The sequence below is a fragment of the Hyaena hyaena genome, unplaced genomic scaffold (genome assembly GCF_003009895.1).
Source record: "Hyaena hyaena isolate Hyena2069 unplaced genomic scaffold, ASM300989v1 scaffold_352, whole genome shotgun sequence".
Taxonomy (NCBI): Eukaryota; Metazoa; Chordata; class Mammalia; order Carnivora; family Hyaenidae; genus Hyaena; species Hyaena hyaena.
This window is the reverse complement of record NW_024080984.1, coordinates 226,391-253,885: the sequence shown is the minus strand read 5'-3', so window position 1 is coordinate 253,885 and position 27,495 is coordinate 226,391. Positions and strand designations below refer to the sequence as shown.

General features: G+C 34.0%; 1 protein-coding gene across 3 annotated transcripts in view; it reads left to right on the top strand.

The window, feature by feature from the left end:
• The window catches only part of ZDHHC17 (zinc finger DHHC-type palmitoyltransferase 17), an 86,681-nt gene extending 61,372 nt beyond the window's left edge, over positions 1–25,309 (top strand). For 2 of the 3 annotated variants that reach the window (XM_039249925.1, XM_039249923.1), the window contains 9 exons: positions 2,043–2,185; positions 3,497–3,597; positions 12,092–12,216; positions 13,247–13,309; positions 15,958–16,051; positions 17,142–17,225; positions 18,697–18,854; positions 19,544–19,638; positions 22,412–25,309. In XM_039249925.1, the coding sequence (XP_039105856.1) occupies positions 2,043–2,185; positions 3,497–3,597; positions 12,092–12,216; positions 13,247–13,309; positions 15,958–16,051; positions 17,142–17,225; positions 18,697–18,854; positions 19,544–19,638; positions 22,412–22,550 (1,002 nt within the window). In that variant the 3' untranslated portion in view covers positions 22,551–25,309. The remainder of the gene's footprint in view (positions 1–2,042; positions 2,186–3,496; positions 3,598–12,091; positions 12,217–13,246; positions 13,310–15,957; positions 16,052–17,141; positions 17,226–18,696; positions 18,855–19,543; positions 19,639–22,411) is intronic. The other variant, XM_039249924.1, reaches the window with a different exon arrangement.
• The last annotated feature ends 2,186 nt before the right edge of the window (positions 25,310–27,495 follow it).

Here is a 27,495-nt window from a genome sequence, read left to right as displayed (position 1 = left end):
TATATTTGAAAAGTTTCATAATAAAATTCAAGAGAAAATAGATTTTTCATATCTATAAAAGCAGCATATCGCCATTACATCTTTTTTAAAAAAATCTTTATGATATCATAAATAACATGTTAAATGACATTTTGGAAAAGAAGAAACAACTCTGGAAACCCCACACATGGATATTTTTCCAAGTGAAACGAACTTCTATTCATACAAAATTTGTATGCAGTGTTTATAATGGTTTCATTCACAGTCCTCAAGTGGGGGAAGAACCTTTATCCTTTAGCTGGAGATGGACAAATAAACTGTGATACATCCTGTAATGGAATATTGCTCAAAAGAACAAACTGCTGATACACACAACAACATGGGGGCATGTCAAATGAATTGTTAAAGTGAAAGTAGCCAGACTTAAAAGACTGCATCAGTATGATTCCAGCTATACAGTATTCCTGCAAAGGAAAAATTGTAGGGGCAGAAATCAGATTAGTGTTTGTAACAGGGCTGGGTCTGGGGACACAGGTATTTCTGGGCTTGATAGAACTGTTCTATGTCTTGATTTTCATGCTAACATGACTGTATGTTAATCTAACCTCAGAGAACTATACCCAAAAAAGGATGAAATTTACTATATGTCAATTGTATCTTTATTTTTAATAATGAAAAAGAATGTAGCTATTGCTGAGGGGGAACAAGTATCTTAACTAAAAACAAGGCAAGTTATAGATAATTTTAGAAAATACTTCTTCAAATAATACATGTACCTTCTCTCCCACCAGTACCCACCCTTAACCATATACCCTGTCCTCCTAGTTATAAGTTTCCCTAATGTCTTTTTTTTTTTTTTTTTTTTTTTAAGAGAAAGTGAGAGTGTGAATGGGGAAGGGAGTAGAGGGGGAAAGAGAATCTTAAGCAGGCTCCATACTCAGCGTGGAGTCCAACACAGGGCTCGATCCCACGACCTTGGGATCCTGACCTGAGCCCGTATCAAGAGTTGGACGCTCAACTGGCTAAGGCCACCCAGGTGCCCCTTTCTTGATATAAAATTCATGCATGCTAGAGATGAAAACACAAATCAGAAGGGTTACTTTACTACAGCATAAGATTAAAACTCTGAAGTTAAGTTTAATTATTATTCAAGCTAAAATGACATACCTTTAGAAAATGAATTACAGTGGCTAAATTGGGAAAGACATGGCCATTTATTTATATGAAAAAGTATTTCATTAGAAGCCAGCAGTATAAAAAGGGTGCTAAAAAAGTGTGATATCTTACCCTTCAAAAAGGTAAATAGTGAGGAAAGTAATGTTTACACTTTGACCTTTATTAAATCACAGCTGGAATATCTTTTATTATTTTGTCACTTAAGGTAACTCCAGAGACTTGATAGCTGCCTATCATCTGTGGTATGTGTTACAAGGAAATAATGGGTTTTATACTTAGAAGTAGGGACTTTGTAGCAATTAGACTAGTACAAAATGAAATGGAACTACCTCCAGAGTATTAAGTACTCGGCTTTGATATATGTTCACGGGCACATAATCTTTATTCTGTGGACTCTGGGACTCTGTATACTGTTTGATTTTATTTTCTGTTTCATTTTAAGGTCGTTCAAAGTATCTTCTTCAGGCTAAGCATCCTCAGGTTTCTTTATCTGATGTAGCTCTTTGAACATCAAGTTACTCTGGTTGGTCTTGTCTTTAGTTATCAATGGCCCTGTTAATGGGGTCGTATCATCAAGAACTGTTTTCTAGCTTATCCATGTGTTGGCAAGCAGCCAGTACTGCTGTCTTCTATTACCTGACTATCTAGACCCACTCCTATAACTTATATTCTCATTTTCCACAGTTTTAACTACTTTTAAATTGTCTGTTTAATGCCTGTCTATAGAAGGCGGAGACTAGCATCTTGAATAGTACCTACTCATAGTAAGCATATTTGAATGAATGAATTTCATTCTGATGCACGTTTCCACTAAGATAACAGTGGTTTACATTCAGATTACTTGAAACATGCAAACTTTCTGACTAATTTTTTTTTTTTCTGTGCAGGAATTTCGGCAGAAAGTAATGCTAGGAACTCCTTTCCTAGTCATTTGGCTGGTTGGGTTTATAGCAGACCTAAATATTGATTCTTGGCTCATTAAAGGGCTAATGTATGGTGGCGTTTGGGCTACAGTACAATTTCTTTCAAAGTAAGTATGTTGCTTTGAACTATATTTTTATCTGTACATGAAAAGATATAATTTGGACCCTGCTGTGTAAAATTTGTATTTTGTGTGTTATGAACACTACCTTTATGTAATATGTTTCATCTTAGTTTAATGTTGAAGAATTTTGACAGATTTATATCTGAAATCTTTTAAGTTTTAAATGTTGAAATGTTGACATTTTAAAGTTATATTCAGTGACAAAGTCTAACATATAATTTTTAAATCTAAGATACAGTTTAAAAACATTTCAGTAGAAGTAGATTGAGTTCGTTGACCTCTAACTAATATACATATTGCTTATTTCTAGGTAATTATAGCTTTAGCTTACTTTTTCATAGGAGTTATGTTTTCTTTGGTCATAAGCAATATGTAAGAAAGAGGTTTGGTTTTAGTAGTAAGGTAGAGTCTGAGCATATGATGTACACTCAACTTTTTTATTTTCTTCTTCCTCTTTATTTTTTTAAAACATTGTGATCTTTCCCTTTCTTTTCTCCTTAAATCTCGTTTTCTATGTTGCCTATTCAACAAACCTAGGCAGTTGTCTGTGATCTAGGACCTCCTACCTAATTTCCATTCTTTTAGTACTTTTTTTTTACCTGAATTAAAAAAAAAGAGTTATGAAAATAATTCACTTAGAGTATGTTAATTCTCAGGAAGAGGCTTAATTCTAGGTAATCTCATTTTAGTGTTTCTGGGAGCTCCAAGGGGTCCTATAAAACACAGAGAGTTCCTACATAGCCTGCATGGATGGTTGATCCTGCTTATGTTTAACAAAATTTATTAATACTTTCCCCAAATTCTAAATTCTGTAAATAATGACCTTCACTTCTGTTTAATTGGCCGGTTCATTCTGTTTGAAAAGCTGTACTAAAAGCTTAAAAAGAGTGTGTAGATAAGGAGAAATAATGAAACATGGAGAAAAACTTGAGGATTGCTTCGTACTCATTTACCAAAATTATAGTACGTCTTTGGTATTATATTGTACTATACTGAAGTGAATTATTGACTTAAGAGAATAGAAGTAGACTGAAATTCTGAGGCTGAAAAATACATAGAACATAACTCTGTTTCTTGGTAAATTAGGAGCTCCAGAATTGTGCTGATTCATTCAGCTGTGAACTCATTTATTATTGATTGCCATGAAAGACAGTGTTGGTATATTAAGTATCTTGGATGTCTGTATTTTGGTTAAACCCAAGTTTACTGTGAGGAATGTGTATAATTTTCATTTAGATAAATCATTTTTATAAGGAAATATGGAGCTCAAATTTTATAAAAACTTGTGTTTTGCAGATCTTTTTTTGATCATTCAATGCATAGTGCATTGCCCCTTGGAATATATTTGGCAACCAAATTTTGGATGTATGTAACATGGTTCTTCTGGTTTTGGAATGATATCCTTTGGTTATAAAGGTCATATCTAAAGCAAGTTTTGTTTGCTATTTAAATGAGTGTTTTATAATTATTTAACATTTAAGACTGAACTAACCACGATTTGTTGCAGTAGAACAGTATTTCTAGAAAAGTAATGTGTGAACCAATGTAAATATTGCTCTTAAATGTTTCATATTTAATAGACTGGTTTTGAAAGTTGCTTTTAATAATAGTATCAGAAATAATAATAGTAGCTACTATTTATTACCTTTAAGTAGTAGTGTTTAAAGGGCATTTTATTAAACACTTTGTACTCATTTAATACACATTCTCTATGTTAATATTGTTATCTTCGTTTTATAGAGGAGAAAATTTAGGTTTAAACAGGTTAAGCTATTATCCTTGCCCAAGGCCACATAGCTAGTCTCTGATAAGGCTGGGATCGAAACACACACTTGTCTGCTGCTATAACACCTATTCAAAACCTTTTTACTAAACTGTGATTTTCATGTTTTAATACTAAACTATTTACTCTAAATATTTTCTTAATATCACAACTTTTTTTTGTGGAGGATAACAAGTTAATTTTCTTTTGCTTTATGAAAAGCATGCAGTGCTGTATCTTCAAGTATTTGCTAATTTTTTCAGTGTAGTATACTTTAAAAAAAAAAGTAATGTACTTTAAAATTGTAAATATGTGTGTGTGTATGTGCGTGTATCAAAGAAATAAGGCCGGTGTCACCTTTTGATATTTTTACATAGAAAAAGCTCAATCAGTAAGACAGTCTGTTTTATTAAAATAAAGGCACATGTTTCACAAATGTCTGTACTAAAATCATTTTTTCAAACATTACTATAAAAAACATACAAGGTAGATTTTAAATGGAATTCAGGCTTTGGTGACATAACTATTCTGGACAATTTTAATTAATATCTAGTTTCACTTCACAGTTGTATATGTTATAACATTGTATTTTTTGTTGTCTGTGTTTTAAACAATATTGAAAACCAAAACTGCTTATTTTGAAACTGAGGCACAGTCTTAGGTTTTTACAGCATTACATGATTACTTTCAGAAAGTGGGGTGCTTTTTAAATATTTCCTTAGTGTAAGTATTTTTTGAAATGTTGCCATGTGGCAGTTTTTACTAGCTCATTCTGCATTGTACCAAACTTTGACATAAAAATTATTCAAGGATTACTAAGCATTAAAATTATCTTATTGAAACATTTAGTATAAGTAAAATAGATCTCCTTACTTTCATTACCTCATCTATTTTAAATTTATAAAAAGCACTGACCTCTGAAATGACTTTAGTATTCCAGACATATTTTCTAACTTTGTTTCCTAAATTGGAGAGTAAACTTTATATCCTGAAAAGTCAGATTCACATTTCAGAATAATTTTAGACTGTTGCTGTTCTTTTAATCTGTTGTGCATATAAGTAAAGAAAAGCTGGAAAATTAGCAAATTATGAATAATGAAAACTTCATGCCAGAGAGTTTTATGTAGTCTGATTTGAATATTTCCTTCCTTATTTGGAGATAGAATAAAATAGCTATGCAGTATCTAAGCTAGGGAGTTGAGAACATAAGAGGTAGATTTTGAGAGGAAGGTCAGCATAATCAACTCTATTTAATTTGCCCTATTTGAATAATTGTGCCTTTAGAATAGATTGGCATATAATTCATTTTTTAGATGCACTGAACAAATTGCATGTATTAATTTTTCAAATAAAAACTACAGTATGAAAATACCAGGTTTCATACTTGTCTGTATAGGAGGGATGATCAGAGTACTCTCACAGAAGCCTTGAGAATGAATGTAATAAATCTTAGGACACGTCTGACATGTAAAAAATGTAAATAAGTGTGTGTTACTGTCTTATGTATGGCTTTTTGTATCATTGTGTCTACATGGGCTTTAACTGCATTTATGGTTTCTTCTATTCAGATGTTTGTGTATGTATATATGCTACTCATAGAATGTGGAATGAAGTCACAAATAACTAAATTCTGATAATATATAAAAAAACTTTACACTTCTCTATGTTATAAAAGAACCATATATTCAGACCTTATATGATGTTAGAGCTATATATATTTTTTTGTTTTGCTTTTAAGTATTAAACTTCTGAGGCCAGAGACAGGAGCTCAACAAACCAATAGGAAGGGAACAGAAAGATCCCAGAATAATTTATAATGGAAGCACAGAGGGTGTTAGACAGGGAAGTCATGAGTTTCATGATATAAAATAATGATTAAGATACAGAGTTAAAATAGCAGCTGTTACCAGGGACTGCCTCTTATTGTTGACCTAAGCCTCTTTGCTTTTGCTTCTACCACTTTCCTCATGCAAGTCATGACTGCATATGTAATTAAAGCTGATTAGACTAGTTGTGCAAAATAAGAGTTACAGTCAATTTTCATTATTTGTGGTAATTATGTACTATAAAGTTGCTGCAAACACTGAATTAGCAAATACTAAACCTATTGCTCCTGGAAAAAAAGAAAATGCAAACCTCTGGTCACATTTTTGTCCTTCAGTCAGTACATAACCTTGGTTTTATGTGTGTTTCTGTTTCAGTACCAAATTTAAGATTTATTGTTGGTTGATTTAACACTGGACTCAGAGCCAGACGCACTATAACCCATGCCTGAACAAAGCTTATCTCTGAGATTTTCTCTGTAAGCCACATACATACTGCCCTCATGTTCTTAGGAACATGAGATAACACTTCAGCACTACACTAAGAGGCCATTTTAAACAGTAAGATCAGTAATGAAAACCACAAAAAGGCAAAAGTGTGGCACAGAATAGGCCATGAAAAGGACAGTTATTTCTAGTGTGAGAGCTGGAACAAGAAGGCAGAGTATTGCTTTTGTTCAACTCAGCTGACATTGCATGCATAGGAAGGTACATATTTTTTGCTACTTTGCATACGGCCATAATGACCACAAAAGTACTGTGAATATTGATTTTATTAGGAGGTAGGCATGAGGATCAACTGTATAAACTTTAAGTTTCTCATAATATACCCAACTTAAGTGTTACTGTGGTAGTAATGAATTTTGTATTGATATAAACTATTCTAACAACTGAGTTCTTATTCTTTTCTACTATTCATTAAGTAATTACCATCTTAGGGGCACCTGAATAGCAGCTCAGTCAGTTAAGCGTTCAGACTTCAACTCAGATCATAATCTTACAGTTCGTGAGTTTGAGCCCCACATCAGGCTCTGTGCTGACAGCTCAGAGCCTGGAGCCTGCTTCGGATTCTGTGTCTCCCTTTCTCTCTGCCCCTCCCCCACACACACTCTGTCTCTCTCAAAAATATATCAACATTAAAAAATAATAATCATCTCCTACATACCTTATATTTATCCAGCGCTTTTTGGTTATAGTTCTTTCAGATCTGTTGCGTTATCTGGTTCTCAGAACAATTCTTTGAGATTAGAAAAACCACACATATCCTAATCTTGTCTTCTAACTGATGGAACCCTTGAGGTTCAGAGAAATTGTATGTCTTGCTCAAAGTCACATGGATTGGTAATTACCAAGAGTCTAGTATAGGACCCACCTTCTTGATGTGACAACAGTGTATCTTCAAATGTGAACATAATTTTAAGTTTTTAAACATTGCTGGAGGGGCGCCTGGGTGCCTCAGTCAGTTAAGCATCCAACTTCGGCTCAGGTCATGATATCATGGTCTGTTGGTTTGAGCCCTGCATCAGGCTTGTGCTGACAGCTCAGAGCCTGGAGCCTGCTTCAGATTCTGTATCTCCTCCTCTTTCTCTTCCTCCCCCATTCATGCTCTGTCTCTCTCTGTCTCTCAAAAATAAATAAAAAGTTAAAAAAATAAAAAAATAAACATTGCTGGAAAGCAACTTGTAGAAAGAGCTTTAAAAGTATTTTTAATTGGGCGCCTGAGTGGCTCAGTCAGTTGAGCATTCAACTCTTGATTTTGGCCCAGGTCATGATCTCATGGTCCTGAGGTCAAGGCCCTTGTCAGGCTTTGTGCTGGGCATGGAGCATGCTTGAGAGTTTCTCTCTCTCCCTTTGCTGCTCCCCTCATCCCCTTCCCTCCCCACACAGGTGCGCCCGCGCGCTCTCTCTCTCTCTCTCTCTCTCTCTCCCCAAACAAACAACAGACCCTTAAATATTCATAAGGAAATCATCAGAGATAAGATAAAAAAATGTATTTACAAGGCTGTTTATCACAGTACTATTATAGTAGGAAAAAAATGTAAACAACCTGAGTATCCATCCTGAATGGGAAATAGGTTTTATCAATTAGCTTTGTGTAGTATGGGATAAAATAGCCATTAATAATGCTTTTCTAAGACTTGATGTGGGCTTATACTTAGGATATAATAAGTAAAAAATACACTAAATTACATTTACAGAGTGATTCTATTTTTAAAATGTGTAAAGGATTTTATTTAGTCTCTCGTCCTTTTATTTATTTGAAAGTTTTGTTCATTGGCCATTTTTCTTTTATAATAATCAGACAACTCTGAAATTCAGTCATAGCCAGTACAACCAATTGTTCATTATGGTGGCACCACTTGTGAAATGTTGATGATAGGTTATTAGAAATTTTAGGTCTAAAAATAAATTAGTTTTCAGTCAGGTTTTAAGCTTAAACTAAAAATGGATATGAAGCTCTTCTGGAACTTGGGATGACTACATATATAAAAATGAAGACATTGTAGAAGTACCATTTTCACCATCCTCTCCTATGAATTTTCCTTGTAAGCATTTTTTCCTGAGTTTACTGTTAGAGGACTTTTTCAGTTTTTTGTGTATCTTTTCTAGTTTCCTTGTGATACTCTCTAAGCTTTTTAATACCTATCTTCAGGTATCCCGTCAACACCTTCAGTGAATTTTGACAATATTACTATTAATATTCTTGTATATCATTTGTGTGTGTGTCTAAGTTATTAAAGATAATCTCTATTTCTTAATTCATGTGTATTTAATTACTTTGTATAATGAATAATGTGAGGAGCGCGTGTGTCTTCCTTTCTGCTTATTAGGGAACTCATTGCTCCAGCATACCCTTTCCTCACTCAGTTGCAGTATCAACCTTGATATTTATCAGTATTTCTGTACTCTGTTCAGTTTATTGATCTCTTTGCTTGTGCCAGTACTTTATATCTTACTATATATAACTTTCCTTCCTTCCTTTCCTTCCTTCCTTTGTTCTTTCTCTTTTTCTCTCCTTTTCTTCCTTCCTTCATTCCCTCCTACCCTCCCTTCTCCCCTTTCCTTCCAGTACACACAATTATATCAGTTTTAGGGGTACAGTATAGTGATTCATCAATTCCGTACCTTACTCAGTGCTCACCATTGTAAGTGTATTCTTGTTCCCCTTCTCCTCTTTTACCCCCTCCCCCCACCTCCCCACTAAAGCTTTATTCTTAAATCATGTTATCTGTTAGGCCAAGTTTCCCAGCTTTTTTGTTTCTCGGGAATATTTTAGCTTTTTTTTTTTTTTTAGCCCTTTGTGCTTCTGGTTAAATTTTTTAGAATTAGCTTTTTAAGTTCTGTGAAAAGCCTAATGCTGTTTTGATTGAAATTCTGTTTAAGCTGTAGAATAATTTAAGGAAAAGTGAATTCTTTTGATGTTTAGATCTTTGCCATTTCAAAGTAACATAGACTGGCTAACTTAAACAACAGAAATTAATTTTCTCACAGTTCTGGATCAGGATGCTAGCATGATTATATTCAGGTGAGGATTCTCTTCCTATCTTCCAGGTAGCCACCTCCTCCCTGTGTCCGACATAGTAGGGGGAGATTGAGGTTTCTTTCTTCCTTTTAAATCTTAAGTATAGCCACAGTTCTATTAGATTAGGGTCCCATCTTTAGGAACTTGTCTAACATTAATTATCTCCTAGAGACTCTATTTCCAGAAACAGTCACATTAGAGGCTAGGGCTTCATATGAACTTGGGGGGCATCGGGGGACATGATTCATTCCATAGCAGAGGGCCACGGTGGACTAATGGGAATTCTGCCTTTGTCTTCTCATCGGCATGTTCCATACCACGTAATAAAAATTAAGAACAACTCCAAGCAGCTTGCCTCACCAGAGTTGTAGTCTTTTCTTGACCTCCAGTTGAACCTTATGGTATAGTGTGTCATTTCCGCTTCCTGAAGTTGTCTCTGGTATTTTGCAGACATTTGATTAATATGATTTACTGTTTTTGTTTTGTTGGGTATTATCAGAGCTGCAGTTGCATCAAAGTAACAACCAAGTGAATTAAAGAGTTAAATGTAAAACACTATTCCATAAGCATTTAAATGAAAACATTAATGACACATACTTTTTTTATCTAATTAGAAGACTAAACATAAAAGCAAAAGTACAAGTTAAGTCAAATAAACCTTCTTTTACTTCTAAAATTGGCAACTCTTTTCTTTGCTCAAAGCTGATGAAGATGTAGTAGTCAAGCAATACGTGTTGTTAGCGGGGTTATAAATTGGTATATCTTTCTGGAAATAATCTGACAGTATAAAAATATACATCAAACCTTAAATATGTTCATACCCAAGGGGACAGTATTTAAGGATATTCTGCTGAGTGCTTTGGAGAAGTAGGATAGCACAGGTTAAAAGAGCCTGGATTTCAATATCTCCTTCACCTCCATTTGACTCTGTAGCTTTGGACTATTTAGTTAACCTCTGCCTCAGGTTTGTCATCTGTAACATGGGGATAACCATAGTATATATTGTAGAGTTTTTGTGTACATTGAATAGCAAATAGTCAATTAGCAAGTGTTGTTTTTCTAATGTTCATAAAACACTATGGTCTCAATTATGATTAAAAATGTAGAATACCAAATATAAAAGGAATTATCTCTGGATTATGGAGGTATTATACTTTTTAGTGTATTTTTTCTTTTAATCAGGAAAAAAAGTTGTTTTAAACCTTCACAAAAAACAACCATACCATTTGTGGAGAGTTTGTTAATTTTTACTTTTAAGTTTAAAAATTAACTGGTGTGACCTATTATTAAAGCTAAGTTCAAACTACGATTTGGAGATATCTAATCTCCACACTTTTAAAGACCAAGCAAAGAAATTGTTTACATTCATCTGATATTTAATTCTTGGATATCCCTTTCAAATCTGTGGACATTTATTGAGCTGCTGCTTAGCTCCCCTGCAAATTTAGTCCAGGCTGTAAGAACCTGAACTATTTATTTACATGTTAGCACCCTTTGAAATTGTTATAGTGAATAAAGGTCCTCCTCCTGAATAGAACCAGGCTCCAGTATTCCTTGCATATACATTTACCCAGCTTTCTTCTCAAGAAATTCTTACGTGTTGATACTCATACCAACATCAAATCTTGAAAATGGTATTTGAGTATTTTAGATACTGGTGTCTCTGAAAATTGTTGCTCTAGCAACATTATTTTTCTTAGTGTTATTTAAAATAGTTTTTGATGCCTCATTTATATTGATAAAGCTTAGTACATTTCTTACATTTTCATTAGGTAGAAAAATGTGAACATAGAAACTTACTGTTTTAGGCAAGTTTCTAAATACTTTTCTAAAATGAAGGTCATTTTGTATTCAAAAAAGCCAACGGAAAGAACTTAAAAGCAGTCTTTTAAATGCATGGGTATGATATCTTAAGTGGTAGATATATAAGATTTTAATGTAAATAGATAACTAAGTAATATATTAATATAACTTTGAAAATGAGAAATCTCTTCATTTTTGATCAAACAAGGTAATGGTCATTAAAAAATAATGTATTCAGGGGCGCCTGGGTGACTCAGTCAGTCTGTTAAGCGGCCGCCTTCAGCTCAGGTCATGATCTCGCAGTGCATGGATTCGAGTCGTGCATCAGGCTCTGTGCTGATAGCTCAGAGCCTGGAGCCTGCTTCAGATTCTGTGTCTCCTTCTGTCTCCGACCCTCCCCCACTCACAGTCTGTCTCTCTCTCTCAAAAATAAACATTACAGGGGCGCCTGGGTGGCTTAGTCGGTTAAGCGTCCGACTTTCTCTTAGGTCATGATCTCGCGGTTCGTGGGTTCGAGCCCCGCGTCGGGCTCTGTGCTGACTGCCGGCTCAGATCCTGGAGCCTGTTTCAGTCTGTGACTCCCTCTCTCTCTGACCCTCCCTTGCTCACGGTGTCTCTCTCTCTCTCTCTCTCTCTCCTAGAAATAAATAAAAAATATTAAAAAAAAAATAAATAAACATTACAAATAATAATAATGTATTCACTGAATTTTTAATGCATCACTGACTTTTTTAAAGTGTCAGATTAGCCTATTCTACATGATTTAAAGTTTATAAAATCTTTTACTTTTTCCATTCAGTTATGAAGATAACTTAAAAGTATATTTATTTTTATGTAATAATAGATAAATCAGCTTGTATTTTTTTTTATTGGTGTTTGTGTGCGCATGAGCACGTTTGGTAAAATTTTATAGATTATAAGTTTACCTATAATAGTAATTCATTTATCATTTCTTCTTTAGATTCCTTAACTTTAGTCACATCTCAATTTTTTATTTATCCATCTTCCATTCCTTGCCAATAGTGTTGCACTTTTCTACAATTTTGGAAAATCTTGGAAGTCAGATCCAGGGATTATTAAAGCTACAGAAGAACAAAAGAAAAAGGTAGCAAGATAGACTTTAACTAGTCACGTGTTTAATTACGAAATTATCAATATTTATGCCATCTGTTAGAGTACAGAGACTATCATTTAGAAGATAAAGAGGTTTCAAACCAAACTGAGATTGTGCGTAATTGTTGCTCACCCTTGGTACTCCTGAATGCCTGTCCTTACACTTTCATGACATTTTAAAATTTTGTGTTTGTCTCCTTTATAAATTGTGATTGCTTTGAGGGATGAGTACAGTATTTTAAATATCTCTGTAAACCCTCAAATAGTAATGAATTCAGTAAACGTTTGTTAAATGTATAACTGGAAGGCCAATAAAGTGGTTGATAGTGCACATCTTTTGTTTTAATAATATTTTTATATACACACACATATGCACACATATGTAAATGTATATACATATATATCATCCACAGCACCCCTCATCTGTAAGGCCAACCAAATTCACAGTCTGAAGGTCTCACATACGAGAATTAGACTGGAGGCAGTTAAATTATCTTAAGATCTATTTTATCCAGTCTCTCAAAACAAAACAAATCCTGATGAATTATTCCTGTGTACAATAGGCTAAAGCACTAAGATTGAATCCCCACTTTTCTAGGGTGCAGAAAGGTTGCTGCCCTTATGCTTACAGTATTCTTCAGACATTACTGCTAATTGATTTGCTAGGTTTTCTAAGTCATAATCCAGTTCTCAAGATTTCAGTTCTTTATTGAACTTAAGTGTATTTTCATGTCTTCGTCATCAAAACCTATATAGACCTCTTCTTAGGGTAAATAACTTAGTTGTATTCTCAGAGGAGTATTCCCCTAAATTTAGAATTCTTTTCATATATCCAAGAAATAAAATTCCTGTATTCATATTATAATGAAATAGCAGAAGTAAAGGAATAAAAGATTTTATTATTTTGAGCTGAAAACATTGGTTAATTAAAAATGGACATCATGTTTATTGATTCATATTGATGGCACTATTGGTAAACATTGTTCAGTTTGAATAAAATATATATATTTTTTAATTCACAGACAATAGTTGAACTTGCAGAGACAGGAAGTCTGGACCTCAGTATATTCTGCAGTACCTGTTTGGTAGTATTTTTTTTTTCTTTATTCTTTCCTTTCTCCTCTTCCCATTGCAGTGGCATAACATAGAAGGGGTGGGGACCAAGGAGAACAGTGTCTTCTGCTGGGCACATTTCATGTCCTCCACATTCCCGACAAATGTCTTTTAGACTGTAGTACAAGAAGAAAGATGGTAAAAAGATATCTCCTCCCAATCTGCTTATTCCCTCTGATGGTACAGACCTTGACTGTACTTCTGATTCGAGGTGCCATTCATTCATATTCATCCTTAATCTCTTTTTCTTTCTTAATATGTAACTCAAAAAAGAAACTAAGTAATAAAGTACTAAAAATCAAAGATTATGATTTTCTAATATTGTTTTCCTACGTATTTTTAAGAAAAAATTTATTTAAAGGTCTCAGTGGAAAAATCCATTAGATAACTTTTAAGACAACATGGCCTCTAAAATGGTTTGGTTTGAGTAGTTATCTCTTTGTATTACAATGTTGATGAAACTTTGAGCACTGTTTTGTTAGACTAAAGCAATTTAAAAGTTGTCATCTTCAACCAGGTCATAAAGAAAGGTATATATGAAACTAAATAGCATTTGCTTATGGAATGAGATATAGTAATACTAACATTACTTAATTTCATAAGCTTCAGATTTCTATAGAAAATACTGTTTTGTGTTTTAATTATTTTCTGCTTAATTCTTATGATTAGTTCTTGTGAAAAATATATAGACACTGCCACAGTGGTTAAACCATGTTTTCCTTTGTGGAAATGGAAATAATCCCTAAATCATACCTGAAACTAAATGCTCTTTTATACTTTTAAGATCTATACTAGAACCGAACTAATGTCTTACCATGTGAATAATAACAAGAGAATTCACTTAGTTTGGGATTATGTAGTGAGTCTTTGAAATGGAACTATAACTCTACAGATTCTTTAAGTTGTTTCACCTAACACTCCTTGACCAAACAATTATGATTTTAAGTGTTCAAAATGTATACTGCCTTACCATTGGTAGCAGCTTTAGAGTGCTGACTGGATTCTCTTGCATTTCCAATCATTCTTTAAAAAAGGTTTTTGTTTCTGTGCTTTACAATGGTTAATTTACAGGATTGACACCTTAATGTTCAGAACATTTTTATATTCCACTGTTCTTTGGAGACACTATTTTTTCCACAAAACCAAGAATAAATTGGCTGATACATTTGCCGTATGGCTAATAAATTCTTAATAGTCACTTAGTATAGTTTAATTGTTAAATAAATATCTGATGGCAAGAACAAGACCATTTTTATCATCATAGAATAAATGTTTTATTATATGTTGTGTTATTTTAGGCTGTGTAATTCTGGATAGATAATTCAAACTGACAAAGGGATCTGTCATATTATGGGTGTCCTTCACTTTGATAATAGATAAATGTCCCTAAGAAGACATATGTAAATCATAATTTCCTAAAAATGAATTAATTAGTCTGTAAGTGAACTGAGGAGCCTATCATGTTTAGGAGCCTTGTGTCAGTCTTTGTTCGGAATTCACTGACAAATAGGAATGTTGGATGGTTGGAGGTGGGGCTAGAGTTTTTTAATACATCCTTATTCTTTTTCCCAAATAGCTTTAGTTTCATATCTATGCTAAAGAATAAGTGACACTTTTCTTTAAAGGGTTCACACATCATTTTAGTACATGTAAGGACCACATAGTCCACCTGTGCTTTTTTCCTAGTGCTTCAAAATGATGTATAACCTGTTGTGAACTGGTAGAGAAATGGCAGTGTGTTTTATGAAACACCAATGAAGGATATTATAAATGTTGTTTCTGTCATGGGTTAATAACTAGCTCTTGTCATGTGTCCAGCATTAGGTCTGTTAGAGATCAGTAATGAGTTCTTTTATTCACTTGACTGATTGAGAGTAATATAGAGAAACATTTCGCAATACTTAGTAAGGCACCATAAACAAGAATTCTTTATTACTTGTCAAGAGGTGAATAATGTATTTTATGTTTTTGCAAGTAATAGGGACTACCTAAACTTGTTAAGCATGGTGTGCTTTCTCAGATGGGTCATTTAGTTAGTTCATCAGGGGAGATGCTGTACCTTAATCTCCGAGATTTCAGGAGCCACTGAAAGAGAAGGATGGGTACACTTACCGCTTTTTGCTAAATTGGTTAACTTTGGGAAGACATTTTGTTAATGACTTTGAATTTTAAAAGCTGCTTTTATTCACTTCTAACTAGACCTTCCTTTTAGTAAGGAACAGTTTCCTTTTATTAAACAAGAGCCAGAATCATGACCATTAATCACAATAATTTCCATTTAGAAGTCTGGAGAGTGATTTTGTTTTTGATCAGAAATTTGAGGGATGTGAATTAAATATAGTACCATTCATTACAACAGCAAATTGGTCTGTGATTCTTAATTACTTTTTTAAAGTTATGGCTCTACCCCATTTTTAGGAGTTTATATTCCACAATAGCCCTATCCTCTCTGTCTTTGTTGTTGCAGTTGAAATTCCATTGAACAAAACAGTAGTGTTTTTTGTTTTATTTTGTTCCTTTGGAAATACAGTTTTGTTTCCTTCTTAATTATACTTTGAGAAAATGTTCAGCTTGCTTCGGTATAATGCCCTCCATAATCTTTTAACGTGCTTGTTAACAGATACGGAAACCAGTGAGGTCCAAACATTGTGGTGTGTGCAACCGCTGTATAGCAAAATTCGATCATCATTGCCCATGGGTGGGTAACTGTGTAGGTAAGTTTTATTAATAATTTTTAGGTATGTTGTTCATTTAAGTTATTCTAGGTAACTGATGTACTACGGTATTTAAATAGATGGTAGAAACTTCATTCCTACACCCTACTACAGCCCCATTCCTCCCAGTTATCTTCTGGTTGCAACTCAGTTGTGAGAAAGTAATAAAATCCATGTCTAGGAATGACTGATATTTCTCTATGAATTCTTTCTGGTGCCTACTCTTTCCTGTTTTCTTTATTGGATAATAGTGGAATTGATAAGGAGGCAGATAGTATTATTTTTTAGTTAAACAGGGAGAAAGTGAGGCAATGAAAATATTTGGAAGGATGTCGTGTACAGAAGCAGAGAGGGATAACTGATGGAATTCTGTATTCCTTAGTTCTGAACCTCAGTGTTCAAGAATGGTGTAGTATGAGGAGGTAAACTAAGTGGTCTGAGAGATGGCCTTAAGGAATTTTATGAGGTGACAACAAGGAAACATTACAAAGATCGCATAACCAATGAGAAGAAGCCTTTAAAATGTTAGATTACAAATAAAGATAAAATAGAGTTATTTTAAACCTCACAAAGCAAAACAGTAGGTTAAAACTCAGAATTGAGATTCATGTGGTTCATTGGGACTCTTGAATGTCATTGCAGGGGCACCTGGGTGGCTTAGTCGGTTAAGCGTCCCACCTTCACTTAGGTCATGATCTCACGGTTTGTGGGTTCGAGCCCCGCATCGGGCTCTGTGCTGACTGCCAGCTCAGAGCCTGGAGCCTATTTCAGAGTCTGTCACTCCCTCTCTCTCTGACCCTCCCCTGCTCACGCTGTCTCTCTCTCTCTCCTAGGAAAAAAACACAAAAAGACAACATTGAATGTCATTGCAGTCATTACATCTTTGTGTGTAGTTACAAGCATTCTTAGTTTAAGACTTCTATAAAAACATTTACTTTCCTGAAGAACATTTAATCAAATAAGTAATGTATGAGATTATTGTCCAAATTGTATCACATCTTTCATGGCATTTTTCAACCCCCATCCCCAAAAGGTGTATTTCCATTGTTTTCTCATAGCTGAAAAAAGTTGCTTCTGTGTTGTTCTTTAGGTGCAGGCAACCATAGATACTTTATGGGCTACCTATTCTTCTTGCTTTTTATGATCTGCTGGATGATTTATGGTTGTATTTCTTGTGAGTACAATTAGCTTTTCTACCTTCTTAAGACAAATGTTTGTGTCCTTTTGCTTACCATATTAACAAAATAAGATGGTGATAAGCCTTTTAACTAAAAATTATGGTTTTGGGCACCTTAGTGCAGTGAAGTATAAGGATAGAATAGATTTACAACTATAAACATATTCAACATATAGTGTAACCAACAGAATTATCAGTTAATTACCCTTTAAAATGTGTGTCCTCTGAAAAACGTGTTAACTTAATAGGCTTTGAAAAGCTTCTGGGTAAAATACACCAACATTATTCACATCACGTGCTTGCCTTACTCTAGTAGCTTACAGATTTTGTAACTGTGCCAGTTGCTCTTCCTTACCAAACAGTTGGAAAAGTATAGTTAACTTCACACAGAACTTGAAAAATTTCGAAAAGTAAGGTATAATTATTGCCTGTTAGAGAATAGTAAGAGTTACTCTTTTAAGAGTAAGTTGCCATTCACTTGATTATATGGGTATAGAGGAAATGATGGGGTTTTTGTTTGTTTTACATTGAGAACATGATTGGAAAAGGTTTAAATGAAGATATTAGTTACCGTGCTTCAGGGCTTGGTGGTACTTAGCATAATATTTATTATATCCTGGCTTAAAAATAGGACTTGGAAGGATGGTTTCTCAGACCTCCTCCTCCCACAGATAATAAGAATAATGTCGGGGCGCCTGGGTGGCTCAGTTGGTTAAGCGTCCGACTTCAGCTCAGGTCATGATCTCACAGTTCGTAGGTTTGAGCCCTGCGTCAGGCTCTGTGCTGACAGATAGCTCAGAGCCTGGAGCCTGCTTCTGATTCTGTATCTCTCTCTCTCTGACCCTCCCCTGCTCATGCTGTCTCTGTCTCTCAGAAATAAATAAAACATTTAAAAAAAGGGGGGGGGGGTAATGTCTGTTAATTGCCTTAATGAAAAAAGAGGCTACTTCCTCAAATAGAGATTAATAGAAATATTTGGTCAAAGATCTTGACCTAGTTTCTGGCCCAACACGCCAGAGAGAGAATACGGCCTGTAGCAGCAGTAGTTTTTATAGCAGCATAAAAAGAGGAGACTTTTGTTTTGGAAAAAGCCCCTCTAACTGAGGTGATCTTGTGTTTATTTTATGCTTCCCCTCCCCCCCGAAAATTTTCACTTTTGTGCATATCATCTTATCTTTGTATAAAGATGTTAGCCATTATATGTAGGCAATGCCAATCAAATAAAAACTGTACTGTTTACGTACAGCATTTTTTTTAAGATTGCTGTTTTGTCCATTTCTGTCTGTGCTCTAATTTTTTTCACTAATGTATAAAAGGATTATTTAAGAGTATAAACAATTTGCATCGAAAGTTATTGGTTAAATCTAGACTTTTAGATTATGTTTTCTAAGTGGTGCCTGTTGCAGTTGTCTTCGCCAGGTGTTTGGATGATTGTTGAGTAAATGTGAAACTTTTGTTCTCATTTTAGACTGGGGACTCCACTGTGAGACCACTTACACCAAGGATGGATTTTGGACATATATTACTCAAATTGCTACATGTTCACCTTGGATGTTTTGGATGTTTCTGAACAGTATTTTTCATTTCATGTGGGTGGCTGTATTACTCATGTGTCAGATGTACCAGGTATGTGCAAGTACATGACTGATTCTTCAGTGCACTGACAACTCTGAAAACTCCCTTGTTAAAATACAATAATGCATTCTCTTTCTAACCAATCCTGTTTTTCAGGGATTAAAATATTCAATTTACCTTCCTCACTCTTCCTTTGCCCTTTCTTTACTTTTCCTTTCTTGGTCCCACTTTCCCTTCCCCTCTCCTTCTTATAGTATGGACTTTCTTCTTACATTATGAACTTTCAGTACTACTTGTGACAAAACTTATTTCTATTATCCCTGATTCTGTATCTATATTCTATATCTAGTTGGATATAGGTATGAGCTCAGATTAGTTTTGTTCTTATCCATAATGTTTTATTACCTATAAATAATATTTATTTATTCAAGAGCCTTTTTTTAAATTAAGGATTTTTAAAGAAGCTAATGGAGAGGTGTTCTGTGTACATAGTGTTCATCTGTCCCCATGCCCAATGCCAAATAATATGTGTTTTAAACATTTTTCCTGTTTAACTGGCTACTTTTCACCAGAGTCAAAGTGATATCCCATAAACTAGCTTGATGATCTCTTAATAGAAAAACAAAAACAAACTTCTTCATTTTTTCTCCATACTGATCCCCTCAAGAATTAACTTATTTTACATTAAGCCTTATTTTACAGCAGAGGGAGTTAATGGTCTGCTTTCTCTTATCTCTTAGATATCATGTTTAGGTATCACTACAAATGAAAGAATGAATGCCAGAAGATATAAGCACTTTAAAGTCACGACAACATCTATTGAAAGCCCATTCAAGTACGTACATGTTTATAAATTTAGTATTTTCTTTTGGCATATAAAATTCCTTACTAACCAAACTTAGCAAATATCTAGTGAATACATCAAAGAGAAATATTTTCTTTAGGTATGTCAATAGGATATGAAACAGGGAATTTTTCTTTTGCTTAGCAAATTAAAATAGCTTAGAAATCCTACTGAATTCTAAGATTTCTGCCACACATAGCATTGGTTAGTTTACCATAACTTTAGAATTCATCGTTAACTGCATATGAATTTGTAATATTTTTTTCTTAATTGCACAATACAAACTCCATTGATCTAACATTGGTTTAAACATAAATCTTTATACATTAACATACAGCTTTAACATTGCCGTAAGATTTTACAAATTTTCATTGATACAGGAATGTATCCAGAGAATTGAAATGTGATTTTTAAAATGTGATCAATTGAAATTTGTATTTAGGGAAATTTTCTAGACTCTAGGGCAGCTACTTTTCAGTGTGAATTATTTTATTTGTCCTTTGAAGAGAAAATTTTCCATACACATAGTTTTATTTTTTCTTTTTTAAATTGAGGTGTAATTTATATATAGCATGATATTAATTTGAAATGTACAATGTGATTTGATATTTGTGTATATTGCAAAATGACCACCACAAACATTTGTCACCATACATAATTACAGAATTTTTTTTCTTGTGATAAGAACTTTTTAAGATGTCTCTTGGCAACTTTCAAATATGCAACACAATATTATTAACTGTAGCCACAGTGCTATATATTATATCCCTGTGACATTAATTTTATAACTATAAGTTTGTACCTTTTGACTCCCTCACTTATTTTGCCCACACTGCACCTGCAGCCCTCTGACAATCACCAGTCTGTACTCTGTGAGCTTGGTTTTGTTTGTTTAGATTCCATATATAAATGAGATTATATGTTTTTGTCTTTATCTTTCTAAATAATTTCTCTTAGTATAAAGCCCTCAAAGTCCATTCATGTTGTCTCAAATGGCAAGATTTCCTTATTTTTTATGGCTGAATAATATTGCGTGTATGTGTGTGTAGTATGTACATTTTCTTTATCCATTCATCCATCAGTGGGCACTTAGGTTGTTTCCATGTCATGGCTATTGTAAGTAATGCTGCAGTGAACTTAGAGGTACATATATCTTTTCGAATTAGTATGGATTTTTTTTTGTTAGTTTCTTGAGGTTTTTTTTTTTTTTTTTTTTTCAGATAAATACTCAGAATTGGAATTGCTAGATCATATGGTAGTTCTAGCTTCAGTTTTTTTGAGGACTCTGTTTTCCTAGTAGCTGCAACAGTTTAACCTTCCCACCAGTAGTGCACAAGAGTTCCCTTTTCTCCACATCCTCACCAGACTTGTTATTTCTTGTCTTTTTGGTAATAGCCATCCTAGCAGGTGTGATGTGCTATCTTGCTGTGATTTTGATTTGCATTTCTTTGAAGATTAGTGATATTGAACATCTTTTCATGTTATCTGTTGTCATCTGTATGTTTTTGGAAAAATGTCTATTCAGATCTTCTGCCCATTTTCTAATTGAATTTTTTTCTTTTGAGTTGTATGAGTTCTTTTTGCTCTTGAGTTGTAGGAGTTCTTCATATATTTTGGATATTAATCCCTTATCGGACATATGATCTGCACATATTCTTTCCCATTCAGTAGGTTGCCTTCTCGTTTAGTTGACGGTTTCCTTCGTTGTACAGAAGCTTTTTACTTTGATGTAGTCTCACTTTTTTTTTTTTTTTTTGCATTTGTTGCCTTTGCTTTTGGTGTTATATTAAAAAATTCATTGCCAAGATCCATGTCATGGAGCTTACCACATATGGCTTCTTCTAGCAGTTTTATGGTTTCAAATCTTGCATTTAAGCCTTTAATCCAGTTTGAGTTAATTTTTGTGTGTGGCATAATATAGTGGACCTGTTTCATTCTTTTGCACGTAGCTGTCTAGTTTTCCCAACATCATTTATTGAAGAGACTATGCTGTACTTTTATGTGTATATGTGTGTTTATATATAATATATATGATATATGTATATTTAATTTTATTTAGTTTGATACTGAAAAGCAGTTTCCTAATTATATGAAATATTTAAAACTTTAGATTTTTACTCAAGCTACTTGGCCTACTACCTTCAATTTTTGTGATACCATTAATTATTGCATGCTTCTGGAAAGCATACAAACTGTTAAATAAAAGCAAAAATAAGGGAGTCAGTTGAGTAGTTTTGAGAATTCTCCCATAGGCAAAATTATTATGTAAAATGGAAAACTTTGACTGCTTTTCCAGAGGTGTTCTTCAAGTCCTAAAATTTCCTGAACTTACCCTTGATACTTCTTTTCTTAAATTGTTACTTTTAGGTACATTGCCAGATTCATGCTGTTCATAATCATTTTGTCTTTTACACTCTCAATTTTGGATAGAGTTTGTCTCCTTGAATTAAGGAAAGGTTTTATAAAAAATTATATAGGACACAGGAATGAAAGAAATGCAGATTTGAATAACTTTAAAATATAATTGTGTGACTCATTAAGTTAACAAAAGAGAGAAGAAAAATTAGTGTTGGCAGAGCTATGAAGAAACATGAATGCATATACACTTTGTAGAGTTATAAACAAACGGGTTCTTTCTGCAAGTAACCTGAGTTTTTAAGTTTAGAAAAATATATATTTAACACCAAAATTATATTAAATTCCTATATCAAATTATTGTACTAATAGACTTTTTCTTTTTCTTTCTGTTGGGGGGATACTTTAGCCATGGATGTGTAAGGAATATTATAGACTTCTTTGAATTTCGATGCTGTGGCCTCTTTCGTCCTGTTATCGTGGACTGGACCAGGCAGTATACAATAGAATATGACCAAATATCAGGATCTGGGTACCAGCTCGTGTAGCAGCATCTTTATCCTATGAAGCATATTGCTGAGTGGTGCCTGAAAATTGTGTCTGTCCGTGTCTCTCTCACACTCGAATCCACATTTTTTGAACAATAGCATGCTATATGTAGGGCTAACAGTGAATTTTACAGTCTTTTTTTCAACACTTTATTAACAAAGGTAAACATGGACAGAACACACTGCCACTTCTGGGAAGAATAAAGATCATAAAAAGGAATTTTAACGGTTCTTAATGTGGGAACTCACAACATACTCAACTTTTTGGTTTTGTTCTCATAACATTTTTCACAAAGAAAGAGTGAACTTATTCTGTTGATAGACATGGTATACTGATCAGAAATGTTCAATTCTAGCTAAAGGTAAATTTGTGGCATACGGCTAAATTTTATGATGCAATCTACTCTGACTATTGCGTTTAATCCCAAGAGAGTGGTCTTAAATTGATTCAGACTAGTATGATGTACATTTTAGAATGTACATGTAAGTACTGTGATCAAAATCATGTGGTTTTATTAGGGATCTACTATAATGTGTCTTCAAGGGCACGAGAAAATAATGTTCACAAAGATATGTGCTAACACTATTTTATTGCCATCAACTGTTGCAATGCTGATATATTTCTAGTTCAGTGAAATAATTTGTAGTAACCTTGCTCTGAGGTTTTATGGTCTGATAATAAAGCACTTGCATGAGTATAGTAAGTCATGTTATTTTGTTCAAACTTTAAAAGCCCTACTAAGTGCATGATACACCTCATAGAATGTATACTAGCACATACTATCCAGTAATGCATAAATTAGAATTTAATTTGATGTGCAAACAGTCCAATTTTTAGAGTTGAGGTAATTTCAAGGCAGAACAAATAAGTTCATGCGAAATTCTCAGTACTAGAGATAAATGGATATACTTCTAGAATTCTGGGCTGCAAAATAAATTGTAGACAAAATAATGGAGTTTAACTAAAAATGGAGCATGATCTCTGTACATATAGCACATGTGAATAAAAGAAAAGCTAATGGTATATTCTGGTTTTTAAAAAATGACCTATCAGAAAGAATTTAATCCTCAACATTATTTCAATTTCCCCAATATTGACTGTTTTGAAGTTTGTTAATGCTGTCTGAAACCATTTCAGAAATTTTATTGTTAAATGTGATGCACTGATCAATTTTTGTTGCAGCATTTCCATACTCTCACAGTGAACTATTAGTCACTGCTTCCATAAATATTGTTTACAGAGTGAGACTTGGTTTTGTCCTCTTAAGTGCTGTAGCAAACTGTGGTTCGAGCAACCTGTGGGAAACCTGTGAGAGGGAATGGGCGTGGGGGAGGGTGGGAAAAGCACGGTCAGACTGATGACAGATCCTAGACCAGTGTAAAGATTGTGTATCTGTATATAAATAATTTATCAAATAGTTTTCTCTTTGTGTCTGTATGTGTTAGTGTATTCAAAGCTGCTCATTTCATTTTATCCAACCAAAAAGAAAAGGGAGATAACTAATGAGCTTCTAGTGATGTTCAATATTGCTGTTAATAGGCATTATACCCTGCAAGTTCCACTGCATGTCTGATGCTTGGTAAAATTCGTATTCTCTGTAAAATGCAGATTCCAGGTATTAAAGCAATCTAGTGGTATACCCGCCCCTTGCCTTAGTAAGAGGAGCAGTGAAAATGTATATAGTTGATGTTCAGTATTTCCAAGTACCATTTTTATATAGTAGTTTCTTTGACCATAAGTCACACATCAGAAAGATTACCTTTAGTGTATTTGAGTGTTTTAATATTAGAAAATTGGCATACGTACTTTATTTTTGAAAAGGGAAAAGATGGGTGTGGGGTGGCAATAGCATTGTGCCATTTTGTCATAGAATGTAAAAAATTGGTTAACTTTACAAATGTCTCTGCTAGTTTTGACTACTAATTGGGGGGAATTTTAGATAATTTTTAAATTCAAAGTTATTTATAAAACGCTAGAATTTGTTTTAATTTTTTGTATTTTGAGCCACTTCACATGAAGACTCAGTTGCAATTTTTATTGAATACATTTTTTATTAACAGTTGAATACAATGGTGGTATTCTCAAGAGTTTGGATAAGAGTGTTGTTACCATGTTCTTCCTTTGTGGTACAATATCCTTTTCAGTGCAAAAGAGATGTCTTTCAGTTCAATAGAAAAAGTACTCTAGATACATAAGTACGTGGAAAATATTAGCAATGTTAATGCTTTCGTACTAACCATCTCACAGTGCCGGTGAGATCTAGAACTTAAGAGATGGTCAGGTGGTCACATGGTCAGGAGCCAGCTAGGCAGCAGTGTACCATACCGTCTGTTTACTTAGTTTATAAGTCATGTGTGCGGAACCAGCTTAACCCAGTTCAAAAGTTGTGTATGAAGGTGACCCTTTGGGGGATAGTTCATATCAGCTTAATTGGATACTTTTAGCAAATAGGAACTTACTTCTCAGCCCGGAACATGAATTACTTCTTTGGAGTTTTTTTCCTTCACATTTCTGTTCCCAGGAGTTGATTTGAAATATTAATAGACGTAAAACAGTATCATTATACTTAAGCTATGGATATTTTATTTTATATTTTCTTTATTTATAACTGTGCCAAGTATTATTTTGCTACTTACCGTGTTACTCTGTGGAAAGAAAAACCTGTAAAGTGTTTAATAAATTAGCTCTCCTTACATAAATTAAATCTGTTAAAATTTTGTAAAATATTAATCAGAATAAATATTGACTCTTAAGTGTGTGCTTGTTTGTTATTTCGTTCAGTTCCCTTCAAGAAATTGATGAGACACTGGTAGTGGTCCCTATTATATTGAAAAGATTATTCTGTATATTTATATCTGGAACAGCTGGGATTCAAGTGGGAGGACTAGAAATTAGCAAAAGTAAAAGGTGGTGGTAGTATTTTAAAAAACTCTAATTCTGTGTCTATATATATGTATGTAATTAATACTTTTAAAATAAAAGGAGGAAATTTTTCTTTATGAATTTTGGATTCCATAGAGTAATTAGGATCCTCAAGGAACTGTATGAATCTCCAAGTTTTAAATCTAAGTATTATCTAGAGATACTGTGGTAAAATTTTGGAAAAGGAAACCTACCGAACATTGATCTCCATTACTTGAAAAGCTATGCATGCTAACTTCTTTTTTGGGGAATTTAAAAATCAGAAATTATAAAGGAACCCTTTCCTGCATGTTCACATGATTGTTTATGGTTTGAGTACCCAGTGGTATTAAATATTTTCAGATTGGACTAATTAATACTCATTTCGTAACTATTTTATGATATTTAAAGTAATGCCTCCAGAGCTGTGTAGACATCAAGGAACAATATTTTGAACAAGTATAAAAATGAAGCAATTTCTACAAGCCATCAGTTTTCTTTCCGGGTGTATTTCTCCTCTTCCTTGTTGACTTATATGAATCCGCCAGCCCTTCCTGAGATTGGTAGATTGTACTTATTGTAAGGATACCATATTCTGAGAGTTTATAGAGATAACTGGAATCAAGTGGTACATATCAGGACAAGAAATCTTAGCTTCTTGTCGAAAAGGAAACCTTCAGTTTCATAAAGTTGTTGGTATAAAAGTTACTTATTAAATATCTTTATGTGAATTTACAAAATGGAAAGTCTGTAATTCCAAGTGAGATATTCAGAATATTCCTTCATCTGGGTCAGTTAGGTCACAAATTCCAGGAATCCAGATGTGCCTTTTCGAAAACTTTTTGCTTTTGGAGTATGAATTTTTTGCTTAAATAAATTTAAAAAAAATTTTTTTAATGTTTTATTTTATTTCTGAGAGATAGAGAGAGACAGCGTGAGCAGGGAAGGGTCAGAGAGAGGGAGACACAGAATCCAAAGCAGGCTCCAGGCTCTGAGCTAGCTGTCAGCACAGAGTCCAACGCAGGGCTTGAACCCATGAACTGTGAGATCATGACCTTAGCCGAAGTTGGACGCTTAACTGAGCCTCCCAGACGCCCCTTTCTTAGATAAATTTTACTAGCTCATCTATCGTCAGACATTTACTTGGATTGAAAAATACATTTTAATAGCAGTGTTTCTAGTACTCCAAAAGAGGTACTGTTTCCATTCAAATCCGCAGAAAACCTCATTGCTGCTGGCTTGGATCAAAATTTTCAGTCATTATATCTTCAAATATTTTTCCATTCCCCTCCGCCACCTTCAGGAAACACTAGGTACACATTGATTAGGCTCACCGATCGGTTCATTTTTTATTTTTTTTATTTTTGAGAGCACAGGGAAGGGCCAAAGGGGAGGGAGAGAGAATCTTAAACAGGCTCCGTGCCCAGTGTGCAGGCCGATGCTGAGATCATGACCTGACATCATGTCTGAGTGGAAATCAAGAGTTGGACACTTAATTGAATGAGCCACCCTGGTGCCCCTGATCAGTTCATTTTTTAAATTCTCTTTTTCCTCTATTTAGTTTGGATTGTCTTTACATTTTTAAGTTCACTTAAATCTCTTCAGTCTTGTTTAGTATATTGTCAATACCATTCAGGGGAGTTTTCATCTCTGACATAGTTTTCACCTACAGTATTTGATATAGACCATTTTTTACATCCTCTTGTCTCTACTTTTTTGAAGATATGGATGGGGTACACTTATAATTAACTTTTTTTTAAGTGAGGGTGAGTGAGCAGGAGAGGAACAAAGAGAGAGGGAGAGAGAGAAAATCCCAAGCAGGAGCCCAACATAGGCTTGAGCTCACAAACCATGAGATCATGACCTGCGCCAAAGAGTCACACGCTCCACCAACTGAGCCACCCAGGTGCCCCATAATTAACTTTTAATATCCCTACCTGCTAATTTTCACATCTATGTCAGGTTGGGTTGGTTTTGATTTTCCTCATTATTACAGGTTTTATTTTCCTGCTTCTTGGAATGACTAGTAATTTTTTTTCTTTT